The sequence below is a fragment of the Delphinapterus leucas genome, chromosome 8 (assembly GCF_059928025.1).
Source record: "Delphinapterus leucas isolate spDelLeu-1000000601 "Yukka" chromosome 8, BTC_Dleu_Yukka2, whole genome shotgun sequence".
In the NCBI taxonomy this organism is placed as follows: Eukaryota; Metazoa; Chordata; class Mammalia; order Artiodactyla; family Monodontidae; genus Delphinapterus; species Delphinapterus leucas.
The window spans coordinates 7537506-7550114 of record NC_143136.1 but is presented as its reverse complement, the minus strand read 5'-3'; the positions used below and the strand labels follow the sequence as shown (position 1 = coordinate 7550114).

The following is a 12609-nucleotide window of genomic DNA, read 5'->3' as shown; positions in this document are numbered from 1 at the left end:
TAATTTTCTTGCTACAGAAAGTACAGAAAGAGCCTATCCCAGAAGAGCAGGAGATGGACTTCCGGCCTGTAGAAGAAGGGGAGGAATGCTCTGACTCTGAAGGTAGCCATAATGAAGAAGCCAAAGAACCCGATAAGACAAATAAGAAGGAAGGAGAAAAGACAGACAGAGTAGGAGTTGGTAAGGCTCATTTTTGTCCTTCACTTTTTAAAAAAAAAAAATCACACTAAAAGTTTCCTAAGTTGTTAATTTAAGATTATGTCATGTTACAGAAGCTAGTGAGGAAACCCCCCAAACCTCCACCTCATCTGCTAGAGCAGGCACTCCTTCAGACCATCAGCCTCAGGAGGCACCACAGTTTGAGAGGAAAGAGGAACCCAAAACTGAGCAAATGGAAAAAGTTGAAGAAGAGAGTCGGACAGAAAATAGTCTATCAACCAAAGTACCCAGCAGGGGGGACGGTATGTATTTATGAGAGGCAACAAGCCAAACTTGGATTTTGCTGGGGCCAGTGATCACTGATAGGAGAGGCTTCTATTTATGCCTCTTTGAACTGCTTTTAGTGGTAAATTATTGGAATAGATTATTTTACCAGTAAACCTTCTCAAACACTGCTTCCCTTGTGTATCTATCTCAGAATTCATCAAAACAGAATTAGAAGCAGCAAAGTAGTATCATTTCCTAGGGTGCTATGATATAGCCACCCTGGTATCAGTCAAACAAACTGAGTTTGGGATCCTCTGTGGTAGTTTGATTCCCCATATCAGATTCCTTTTATGTAATGGCTATATGTGCATCCAGATGACACACCAAGAGGCCAAGATGAATCTGTGCAAGTCCATCACCTTTGCTGGAGAATAAGCTTAAAGTGTATCTCCTTCTCCAATGTCATTATATTGATTTTAAGTTGCTCATATACCTTTGTAGGTAATATTAATGTTCATTCCCATGTTTCTTCTTGGACATAAAATGACAGTATAATGCCTGATATTGAAAGGTGAATTGATTTATTCATCATAAAAATTCACACCGTTTAACATGGCCTAAGAGACCTTGCATGACCTGGCATCTGCCTCCCTCCGTACAGTTTCAGCACCATCTCTCTCTACTTTGTACTCTATTCACCAGCTTCACAGCCTGTTAGGTCCTGAAATGTGCCTTGTTCTCTTGCCTTTGTGCCTTAGCATATGCTTTTCTCTGTGCCTGAAACTCTCCCACCCCAAGTTCCCAAGCTAGGTTAGGTGTCTTCTCTTTCTTCTTAAACAACCAGCACTGTTTCTAACATAGCAATACAATATTATAAAGATCTGTTTATTCTCTTTTTTGCCCAATAAATACTATTTTGGTAGCTTGAACCAAGGATTTTTTGTTTCTCAGTTTTTTATGTCTGTCATAAAGCTGAATGAATGAATTCAGCAAGTATTTGAATCTCTACTATATATACAAGGCACCATGGGACTTGTATGTTTTGAGACCTCTTTCATTTTTCAATTATGATATGTCACCCCACCCCCAGCCCCAAATTACTTGTGGTTCATACTGTTAAATGTACATGCCTGGGGCCTTGCTCCAGGAGATTTTAGGGTGGGGTCTAGACATGTATATTTTGGGAAAGCTGCATAGGTGGCATTAAAGATGGAAATTCTGGATTTATAGTCTCTGGGGGAAATAAAGCATGTGTATATCAGTAACCTAGGACGAAAAGTAATGATAGGAATTCATGATTGGCAGACTCCTGGAATGCTTCAGGGATCAGGTGTCTTTGAGCTTGTCTTGGAATAATAAGTAGAATTTGGAGGTAGGTGTAGCTGGATGAATTAGGAGAGGGCATTCCAGTACTAGGTAGCAGTGAAAGCTACAGTGAGGAAGTAGGACTGATCCAGGTATGGGCAGGAAATCAGTTCCTGTTTTTATTTACATGAATTATGAGGTGTGAAAAGGAGGCTGGTGGGAAACACGGTTGGAACATATACTTGACAGCTCTCTGTGTAGGGTAGGCTGTGATGACAGATGGGCTGCTCTGAGACCTGTTGGTGTCCTGAGCAGTCACTGTGGTGTAGGCAGTACACTTGTAAAGGGAGGTAGTGGCAGATGAGATTTCAAAGTAGAAATTGGCAGGACGTGGTTACTGTTGTATATCAGGGCAAAGAAGACGGAAGAGTCAAAGATGAGTGAGGTGCCTGAGAGGATTATGGTATCCTTAGCAGAAAAAGAGTGGAAATTGAGGAGCACATTTGGGAGGGGAGAGAACAAATTCAATTATGAACATTGAGTCTGAGGTGTTGATGAGAAATTAGATAGCGATGGCCAGAGAGCATTTCTGAGTGAGGGGACTGTAGCTCAATGGGAAGAGTTTAGGGCCAGAGAGAATGAAAATTTAAAAGATTACACTTGTTAGGGGTGAGACGAATTGGACTGAGAATAGAACATGGATATTTCCTACTTTCAGAGGGTAGATAGAGAAGCCAGAGAAAAATCTTCAGAGGCAAGAATAGAGTGCAGGAAAATGAAGGAAGGAGAATGTTTCAGTTTAGAATTGGGAAGATAATGTCAGACTAAGGCTAGGTGACGGGGACTAGGAGGAGCTGTTGGATTTGGGGACTTTGGGTCACTGCTTATCGTTGGGAGAGAAGCTTTTCTGGGGGCTTGGGAGTGCAAGTCACGTTGTAGCGTGTGGTTGGTGGTGAGGTAGAGACAGGTTGTATAGGCTGTCCTGTTAAGTTTGGCAAAGAAAGGATAGAGTGAGAGGAACAGGAATTTGCAGAAGCTATCTGTAATTGAACAAACAAGGTTTCAAAGGGGAAACTGCAACTGTATCTAATTACTTCCATCCCCCTTTCCTTCTTAAGAACCTGCATGCTGAGAGGTTAGAAATAGGAACCAAGACACAACCTCTTTTGCAGTCTTTATTCTTATTGCAGAGAACCTCCTGCACTGTACGGGTAGACCGAGAGCTTTTTGTTGTCCTACAAAATGTGTTGCATTGAATTATGTTAATAATAACTTGAAATAGGTACTTAGTCAAAATAATTGCAGATATTTTTAATAAAGAGTTTTATGCTGAGATGTGGCATCTTCGAGGAGATTTGCAGTGCTGTTTAAATTGTCTTTACTATTCAGAGACATGATGTAAGGAAGGGATTGGACTGACTCTGTTTTCAGGAGGTAGACCTATAACTATTGGGTAGATGCTCTAGTGATACAGGTTGGCACTGTAAAAGGCCTTTCTAGATACCTTTTAATCTTATTTGTTGTCATCCTATGCAGGTACTTCTGTCATTCTAGGGAAAAATACTACACTTCTCCATAAGAAGTAGCAGCAGTGTTCATGACACAGTTCACGTATCTGTTGAGCCCATTTAGTAAGCTGCCCGACTTGATAGTTATTTTTCATAAGAGTCTCTATATTTTAAAGGATTTTTATCTGTCTACATTTTTTTCCTCTAGAAATGGTTCCTGGTGTCCAGCAGCCCCTGTCACAGATTCCTTCAGATACAGCCTCTCCTCTTCTCATCCTTCCACCTCCTGTTCCCAATCCTAGTCCTGCCCTCCGGCCAGTTGAAACACCGGTCGTAGGTGCTCCTGGTATGGGCAGTGTTTCCACAGAGCCAGATGATGAAGAGGGTCTCAAACATTTGGAGCAGGTACAAATCACGTAATCCTTTTTTTTTCCCTCTCGAACTGCCGTAAACATTGAAAAGCATTAAATGAATATTCAGAAATGGAACTTTTGTGCACTAGGTTTTGTGTACTGCAATTGTTGTTTTTATGTCTAGTATGTATTTTTATGAGTAATTGTCTTTCAGATCATTTAATGCTTTTAAGTTTCTGCTGTGTAGAGTCATTATATCAGGTTATTTTTTGCTCTTCTGAGGTTGCCCTTAGCTGTTTGCTTTTCTTTTTTCTTTTTGGAAATTAATGGAATGCCAAAAATGGCGAATACAAGGCAGCTGTGGATAGGCACTGTGCCTTCTATTTTTTGCCTAAAGTGTAACAGGGAAAATAGTTAAACTCTCAGGATATTACCATCGTATTCATGTCTCTAGAGTTCCCTAAGATTTTATATACTATTGTTTATATGTAAAGTAAATGATAACTTGCTTTCTACAAAAGGAATTCTCTTTTCTTCAGGGTGGAGTGGTTGGTGGCAGGAAATGTTGAAGAAAGGGAACAGTGTCTTAGTAAAACTTGTAAAAGATTTTATTTGTAATTGTTTTAATTGAACCTTTTGATCTGTTAATGCTCATGTTTTTTATAGGTTTAGTTTGTATAACTTAGGATTGTTTATTTGTCTAAATGGCACTCTTAAAGTATGTTGATTAGAAGCTTGGGCTTTGATCCATACCAGCTTGTGTTTCAGTCGCATTTGGGTTTGCTTAATAATTCTGAGACCTTGAGCAAGACTTGACACCCTCTGAGCCTTAGTTTCCCCCTCTGTAAAATGGGGATAGTACCTATTTCATGGCATGTTAGACGAATTAAATTGTTGCCTGCTGTGTTATTTGTACAATGCCTCTCACAGATAAAGTAGTCCAAAAAAGGCAGACAATTTTTATATGTACAAGTATTAATTTAGCATCATTTGTTTCCACAATTCATTTTTTTAATTTTTCCCTTAGCAAGCTGAGAAGATGGTGGCTTATCTACAAGACAGTGCACTAGATGATGAGAGACTGGCATCAAAACTGCAAGAGCACAGAGCTAAGGGAGTCTCAATTCCATTGATGCATGAAGCAATGCAGAAGTGGTATTACAAAGATCCTCAGGGAGAAATTCAAGGTAGGTTGTTCCATTCTACTTTATGTACAGAAGTATGCCATTACCTCCAGATTCTGTAGGATGGTAATTATTTAACGTTAATTTGTATACTAGTAGAACAAAAGTCAGTGCTCCCGGCTTTCTTCATATATAGAAGGCTTGTTTATAGGTTCCCTCCATTGTACTTTACAGTTTCAGTGATGGGAGGGAGTCTAGTGAAAACAATTTGAATACAAGGCAGAATGTGATGACTAATATGATAGGGTTGTAAACAGTATGCTTAAGACATCCTCATTTCTGGCATGTCAGGTATTAACTAGGCAGTTGAGTTTCGTACATTCACTGTATTTCAGTCTCCCTACCATAAAAAAAGATGATGGCAGCCATCTTGGAAAACATTGGTTGGATGTTTCACTGAAGTGGAGTTGATATCATAAATGATGAAGAACTATTTAAAATATCTGAAAAAAGAGTACCGTATTATAAACGGATTGCTTAAAATATGTATGTGGTGCATGTTAGAGTAGAATGGGGAGAGAATGCTGTGAAGGACATTTGGTTGATTTTTCATTTCTGCTTTTGAAGTTTTTGCTTATAACCTGAAATTCGTTGTTCACTCTATTAGTGTCAGTTTCATGATAATGTTTTACCAAGTACAGCCTGTGACCTCTCTCTAACATCATTATTCCCTTTCTGTCCTCGGTCCCCCTACCCTGCTTTATTCTTCTTCATAGCATCTGTCACTACCTGGCACTGTATATATTTGTTCATGATCTCTTCACATGCCTGTAGAATCTGTTGTAATTAAAACATATACAGGTGTGTGTTTTAATTTAATTTACTCTGAGATAATTATAGCTTCACAAGCAGTTGTAAGAAGTAATATAGAGATTCCATGTACCCTTTACCCAGTTTCCCCCAGTGGTAACCTCTGACAAAACTGTAAAACAATACTACATCCAGGATATTTTGTTTTTTTAAAATTTTATTTATTTTTGGCTGTGTTGGGTCCCCATTGCTGCACGCAGGCCCTCTCCAGTTGTGGCAAGCGGGGGCCACTGCTTGTCATGGTGCCTGGGCCTCTTATTGCGGTGGCCTCTCTCGTTGTGGAGCACGGGCTTCAGGCACGCGGGCCTCAGCAGTTGTGACATGCAGGCTCAGTAGTTGTGGCTCATGGGCTCAGTAGTTGTGGCTCACAGGCTCTAGAGCGCAGGCTCAGCAGTTGTGGCGCACAGGCGCAGCTGCTCTGCGGTATGTGGGATCCTCCCGGACCAGAGCTTGAACCCGTGTCCCCTGCATTGGCAGGCAGATTCCCAACCACTGCACCACCAGGGAAGCCCCAGGATATTGACATATTGATACAGCCAAGATTCAGAACAGACTCTGAACAGTCTTTAACAGAGCAAAAGTTTTAAATTTTGGTGAAATGCAATTGATCAGTTTTTTTCTTTTATGGATTGTGCTTTGGGTATTAAGAACTCTTTGCCGAGCTTCACATCCCAAAGGTTTTTTCCCCCCAAAATGTATAGCCTTATGTTTTACACTTAAGTTGGTGTTCCATTTTGAGTTAATTTTTATATAAGGTATGGAACTTAGGTCAAGGTTTATTTTTTTTGCCTATGGATGTCCAGTTGTTCTGGGACCTTTTGTTGAAAAGTCTGTCTTTCCTCTCCTGAATTGTTTTTATACTTTTGTCAGAGTTTAGTTGAGCATATTTGAGTTGGTCGATTTCTGGGTTCGTTATTTTTATTTATTTATTTATTTTTTTGTGGTCATGCTGCACGGCTTATGGGATCTTAGTTCTCTGACCAGGGATTGCACCCATGCCCACTGCAGTGGAAGCGCAGAGCCCTAACCACTGGACTGCCAGGAAATTCCCTGGGTTCTTTATTTGATCGTTGTGTCTGTCCCTCCAGCCAATACTATGTAGTCTTGGTTACTATAGCTATAGAGTAAGTCCTGAAATTGGGTAGACTGATTCCTCTTATCAAAAGAGCATTTAGTTTTTCTAGTTTGCTTTTCCATATAAATTTTTGAATAATCCTGTCTATATTTACCAAAAATCTTGCAGAAATTTTAATAGGGATTATGTTAAACCTCTATATCATTTTTTTTAAAATGTATTTTATTTTTGGCTGCGTTGGGTCTTTGTTGGTGCGTGCAGGCTTTTCTCTAGTTGTGGTGAGCGTGGGCTACTCTTTGTTGCAGTGCACAGGCTTCTCATTGCGGTGGCTTCTTGTGTTGCGGAGCACAGGCTCTCGGCGCGCAGGCTCAGTAGTTGTGGCATACGGGCTTAGTTGCTCTGCGGCATGTGGGATCTTCCCGGACTAGGGCTCGAACCCGTGTCGCCTGCATTGGCAGGTGGATTCTTAACCACTGCGCCACCAGGGAAGGAAGCCCCCTCTATATAATTTCGAAGAGAATTGACATCTTTACCATGTTGAGTCTTCCCATCCATGAACATAGTATGTCTCTCAGTTTATTTAGATCTTTGATTTCTTTCATTAGCACTGTGTGGTTTTCAGCATAGATTCTGTACATGTTTTGATGAATGTATACCTAAGTATATGATTTTTTTGAGCAATAGTATATATTATATTTCAGTATCTGTTCACTGCTACTATATAGAATTGAGTTTTAGATGTTTGTCTATTCTGACATTGCTGAGCTCACTTATTAGTTCTAGGAGTTGTTTCATTAGAGTCCATAGGCTTTTCTGTGTAGACATTATTATTGTCATCTGCAAATAGGGACAGTTTTCTTTTTTCATTTCCAATATGTATGCCTCTTATTTCCTTTTGTTGCCTTACTGTGTGTTCCAACACTGTGTTGAATAAGAGGGGTGAGAGCTGACATACTTGCTTTGTTTATCCTACTTTCCTATCTTAGGGGAAACTTTAATAATAATTAAATGGTAATGTTAGCTGTTGAGTTTTTGTAGGTACTGTTTATCAAGTTAAGGAAGTAACAGCCTTTATTTTGAGAGCTTTTACCATGATCTGATATTGGATTTTGTCAAATGCCTTTTCCTCTGTTGATATGATCATGTGATTTTTCTTTAACCAGTTAAATATGGTAGATTACATTGACTAGTTTTTGAGTTTTGAACCAGATTTGCATCCTTGGAATAAACTCCATTTGGTCATGCTGTGTAATTCTTTTTATATATTGCTGAATCTTACTCAGTACCATATTGTTAAGGATTTTTGTGTCTCTGTTCCTAAAGGATATTTTTGTAGTTTTTTGGGTTTTTTTTGGTATTCTCATTGTCTGGTTTTGGTATCAGGGTAATATTAGCTTCATAAAATGAACTGTCACTTATTTCCGCCCCTTCTATTTTATGGAAAAGATTATTTAGAATTGGTGTTAATTGTGTGTGTGTGTGTGTGTGTGTGTGTGTGGTTCTTTTAAATAGTTTGTACCTCTTACTTACCCCTATATTGCCCCTCTCCCCTTCCCTCTTCCCACTGGTAACCACTAATTTGTTCTTTATGTCTGTGAGTCTGTTTCTTTGTGGTTATATTTACTAGTTGTATTTTTTAGATTCCACATGTAAGCGATATCATACAGTATTTGTCTTTCTTTGATTTATTTCACCAGTCCATCCACATTGTTGCAAATGGCAAAATTTCATTCTTTTTTTTATGGCTGAGTAGCATTCCATTATATATGTATATACCACATTGTCTTTATCCATTTATTCTAAGTGTTGATGGACACTTAGGTTGCTTCCATATCTTGGCGATTGTACATAATGCTTCTGTAAACATAGGGGAGTGTGTTTCGAATTAGTGTTTTTGTTTTTGTTTTGTTTTGTTTTTTTGATGTATATACCCAGGAATGGAATTGCTAGGTTACATGGTAGTTCTAGTTTTAGTTTTTTGAGAAACATCCATACTTTTGTCACAGTATGTTAATTCTTTAAATGTTTGGTAGAATTCTCCAGGTATTTTGCTATCTTTGGAGTGTTCTGTAAATGTCAATTAGATCTTATTGGTTGATGTGGTGTTGAATTCTGTAGTCTTTCTGATTATCTGTCTAGTTGTTCTATCAGTTGTTCTCGTTGAATTCTTCAACTTGTGGATCTGTTCTGTGTCTCTTTTCAGCTATCAGATTTTGCTTCACATATTTTGCAGTTTTGTTGTTTGGTGCATGCATTTTGGTGTATTGACCCTTTATTATTATATAATGTCCCTCTCTGTCTCTGGTAATTTTCTTTGCTCTGAAGCCTACTTTATTAAATACTAATATAACCACTTCAGCTTTCTTTTGATTAATGTTTGTTGGATATATCTTTTTCTATCCTTTCATTTTATACCTGCCTATATTATTATATTTTAAGTGACTTCCTTGTAGATAGCCTGTAATTGGGTCATGTTTTCAATTGTATTTATTGGGCCATGTTTCTTGTTGCTCACTTCTTCAGCTCCAAATTTGGGAAGTGTGAGGTAAAATGAAAACCCAGGGAATTCACCACCAGCTGGTTCCTCAGGCTCCAAGGCCTCTAGTCAGTCTGCTGCCTTCTCTCTACCTGTAGGAGTCTTTTTGTTTGTTTGTTTTATATGTAATGTCCAGGGTTTTTAGTTGTATTTGGCAGGAGGAGCAGGGAGAAGTACATCTATTCCACCTTCCCAGAGGTGGAAGTTCCAGGGTTTGGTTTTGTTTACTGCTGTATCTTCCTGCCTGGACCTGTGTGACTGGTGTTCAGTAAATAGCTGCTGAATCAATGGTTATTGATAGTGAGTTTGTTAATTTTATGTATAAAATATTCGGTTATTTCTTATTGTAAAACATCTAGAGATTGTTAGGTTTTTTTTTTCCCTTACCAAGGCCAGATTTAGTCTTACCTAGATAAATAAATTATAATTTTTCTTAATTTAATTCATTGTTGTTTATATTTTGCCTAACCTCCAGTAAACTCTAACAGAAAATGAAAATTAGAGAAGAGGATATTCAGCCTTTCATATTTATTTCTCTGTGCTACAAAGTCTAACAAACTCTAACTCTTTTTAGTGTTATGCTTTTCTGACAAATGAACTTTAGAGATTGAGTGAGTTGGAGACATTATGCTCCTTAAAATAATTAAAACACTGCTGAGAAATTGGGATGTGTAGACATAGACTTATTTCTAAATTGTTTCTATAGTATTTTATTAGTTTGAGGCCTGTTCACCACTTTTTGTGATAAATTAAGATGTTATACAAGATATTTGATAGGTGCCACCTGAAACAGATCGTTACCTCTGGGTGAGGAGCAGACCCTGGAAATATATTTTTCCTCTTTAGCTAGAAAGGATTCTTACTGCCTTTCTGTTTAATTAATGCTGTTGTAGGTCCCTTCAATAATCAGGAGATGGCGGAATGGTTTCAGGCGGGCTATTTCACTATGTCTTTGTTGGTGAAGAGAGCATGTGATGAAAGCTTCCAACCTCTTGGTGATATCATGAAAATGTGGGGAAGGGTTCCTTTCTCTCCTGGACCAGCTCCCCCTCCTCATATGGTAAGTACCTTATGCTTCACCCAGAACACATAGTGGACACAGAAGCACTTGCTTCTCTTTGTAAACAGATGTTACATCTAATGAAGAAGAAACTAGTTCCTTGTAAGTAATTAACTGAAATGGCAATGGGAAGTCTGAGTCAGAGACTACATACCTAGCTATAATGATCTTTTCAAAACTCAAATACCTGTGTACCTGTGTCTGTCCTTCTCTCTCTCTCTGTCTCTCTGTCTCGCACGCACGTGCACACACACAAACGCCCTCCCTCCCTCCCTCCCTCTCCCTCTCTCTCTCTCTTTTTCTCTCTTTTTCTCTCTTTCTCTCTCAAGAAACAGAATCCTGCAGTAGCTTTCCATCAGGTGTTGAAAGGAGAACATCTTATCCTGGCCTCCCTACCAGGTCACGCATGTTCTGGCTCCTTACCTTTCTAAGTTCATTCCAGAGCTTTGACCTTTATCTGCTGTGCTTCAACACAATTGACTTAGAGTTTCTTGTTGCCTTTAGTTAGAATGCACATTCTCCTCTCCATTTATTTGCCTCTTGCTTTCTGACTTCCGTTTGAGTTTTGCCTTAAAGCAAATGTTACTAATATAAAATTCCATTGCTTCAGAATATTTTGAAGACTTTTTTATTTTTTTAACATTCGTTACTGATATTTTAACTAAAGATTAGATCATAACGTAACCCTTTTAGTATGCTGACCCTGGAGTGCCTTTGAAGGGGAAGTCTTTTTCTGCAGCTGCTCCTGGGCCTCTCCCTGTTTAGTTCCTTTTGGGGGGCTTTGGCTCTGTGCCTCTCTTTTGCTTCTCGAGGTTGGAGTGTCTGGTTGCTGGCCATAGTCAAAAGTGGCCATAGTCAAAAACCTGTAGTGTGAACACTGGATTTCTACAGTAATATCCATTGATTTACTCACCAATTATATATTGAAGATCTGTGCCAGGGCTGTGTTAGGTTCTTACGTGATGAAGATGAATAAGTCAGTCACAACATCTGTAGCCAAGAGTGTTCATAAGTGAGAACAGTGGCTATCAAACTTCTGATCACAGCCCATAGGAAAAAAAAAAAGATTTTTATGTCACTACTCTGTGCACTTATTAATGTGCAGGTATATCTGAAACACGTTTCACAAAACATTTGGTGCCATGTACATATTTTCTTTCCGTTTCTTTTCTTTTTTTTCCCAATATGTAAATGTTGATCTTGACCTAGTAATTGATTTCACAATCCAGTAATTGATTTTACAATCCACTGATGGGTTAAGACCTCCTATAGATTGGAGAGCAATGAAAATTCCTAGGTGAGGGGAATTATTCCTGGCATTTCTGTTGTAAATCCAAAGAAAAATTGTATTGTGTATTACTGTATATAAATTGTATTTTTACCACCTACTCAGAAATTGGGATGGGTTTTTATCTTGCATGTTTCAGCGCTGAAAGCTGATCACTTGGAGCTTGGCATGCTTGCTCTAATCCATTTCCTGACTTCCAATTATAGGGGCTGGACCTCAGTCAGACCCACTTAAGGGGAAAATCCATGGGAAGCTCTGCTTCCTGTCAGGTATTGCCTTTGCCCTTAAGTTAATTTTAGACTAACCTAGTGTAGCTTCTATCCATGAATATTTAATAAGAAAGAAAAAGTCCTTTAATTTCAGATGTACCTCACCCCAAGTAAATCATATATCAAATGTTTTTTTCCAAACTATAATCAGTGTGTAATAAGGATATAAACTGTTCACTAATGATTTGTCTAAATTTAGTCTGTGTCATCCTTATGCTTTTATTTCTACTATCTTTACTTCACTTTTCATTTTTTTTTCCACTATTAGCTTTCCAAAATTTAAATTCCAGCCGTGTTATTTGACATATAAGCTAAAAAACAGGGTTTTACTACAGCTTACTTAAAAAATTTTTTTTTTTTTTTGGCCAGTGTGCGGGACTGCAGTGAAGCACGTGGGCTTCTGTCTAGTTGTTGCGGGCTCCAGGGCGCGTGGGCTCTGTAGTTTGTGGAACGCGGGCTCTCTCGTTGAGGCACGTGAGCTCAGTAGTTGTGGCGTGCGGGCTTAGTTGCTCCGCGGCATGTGGGATCTTCCCCGACCAGGGATCGAACCCACGTCCCCTGCATTGGAAGGCAGATTCTTTACCACTGGACCACCAGGGGAGTCCCAACTACAGCTTATTTTTAAACTCATGGTGTATTAATAGCAATAGAAACACCTAATTTTTGGATAGAGAGTTAAACAGTTTTCAGAGCTCTTTTATGTTCCATTTAATTTTACATTTCTCATCCCCTTTAAGAAGACATACTAAGAAGACATACTTATATACTACCTCCCTGTAATTGTTATGTGTCATT

General features: G+C 38.8%; 1 protein-coding gene across 9 annotated transcripts in view; it reads left to right on the top strand.

Moving 5' to 3' along the window:
- GIGYF2 (GRB10 interacting GYF protein 2) overlaps nt 1-12609 on the top strand; it is a 126284-nt gene that overhangs the window by 73821 nt on the left and 39854 nt on the right. For 8 of the 9 annotated variants that reach the window (XR_002643793.3, XM_089916210.1, XM_089916209.1 and 5 more), the window contains 6 exons: nt 18-180; nt 273-461; nt 3448-3644; nt 4620-4779; nt 10091-10257; nt 11752-11814. Coding sequence is in view for 8 of the 9 variants with exons in the window: in XM_089916210.1 (XP_089772336.1) it covers nt 18-180; nt 273-461; nt 3448-3644; nt 4620-4779; nt 10091-10257; nt 11752-11814 (939 nt within the window). In the remaining variant the exon portion in view is untranslated. The remainder of the gene's footprint in view (nt 1-17; nt 181-272; nt 462-3447; nt 3645-4619; nt 4780-10090; nt 10258-11751; nt 11815-12609) is intronic. The other variant, XM_022567985.2, reaches the window with a different exon arrangement.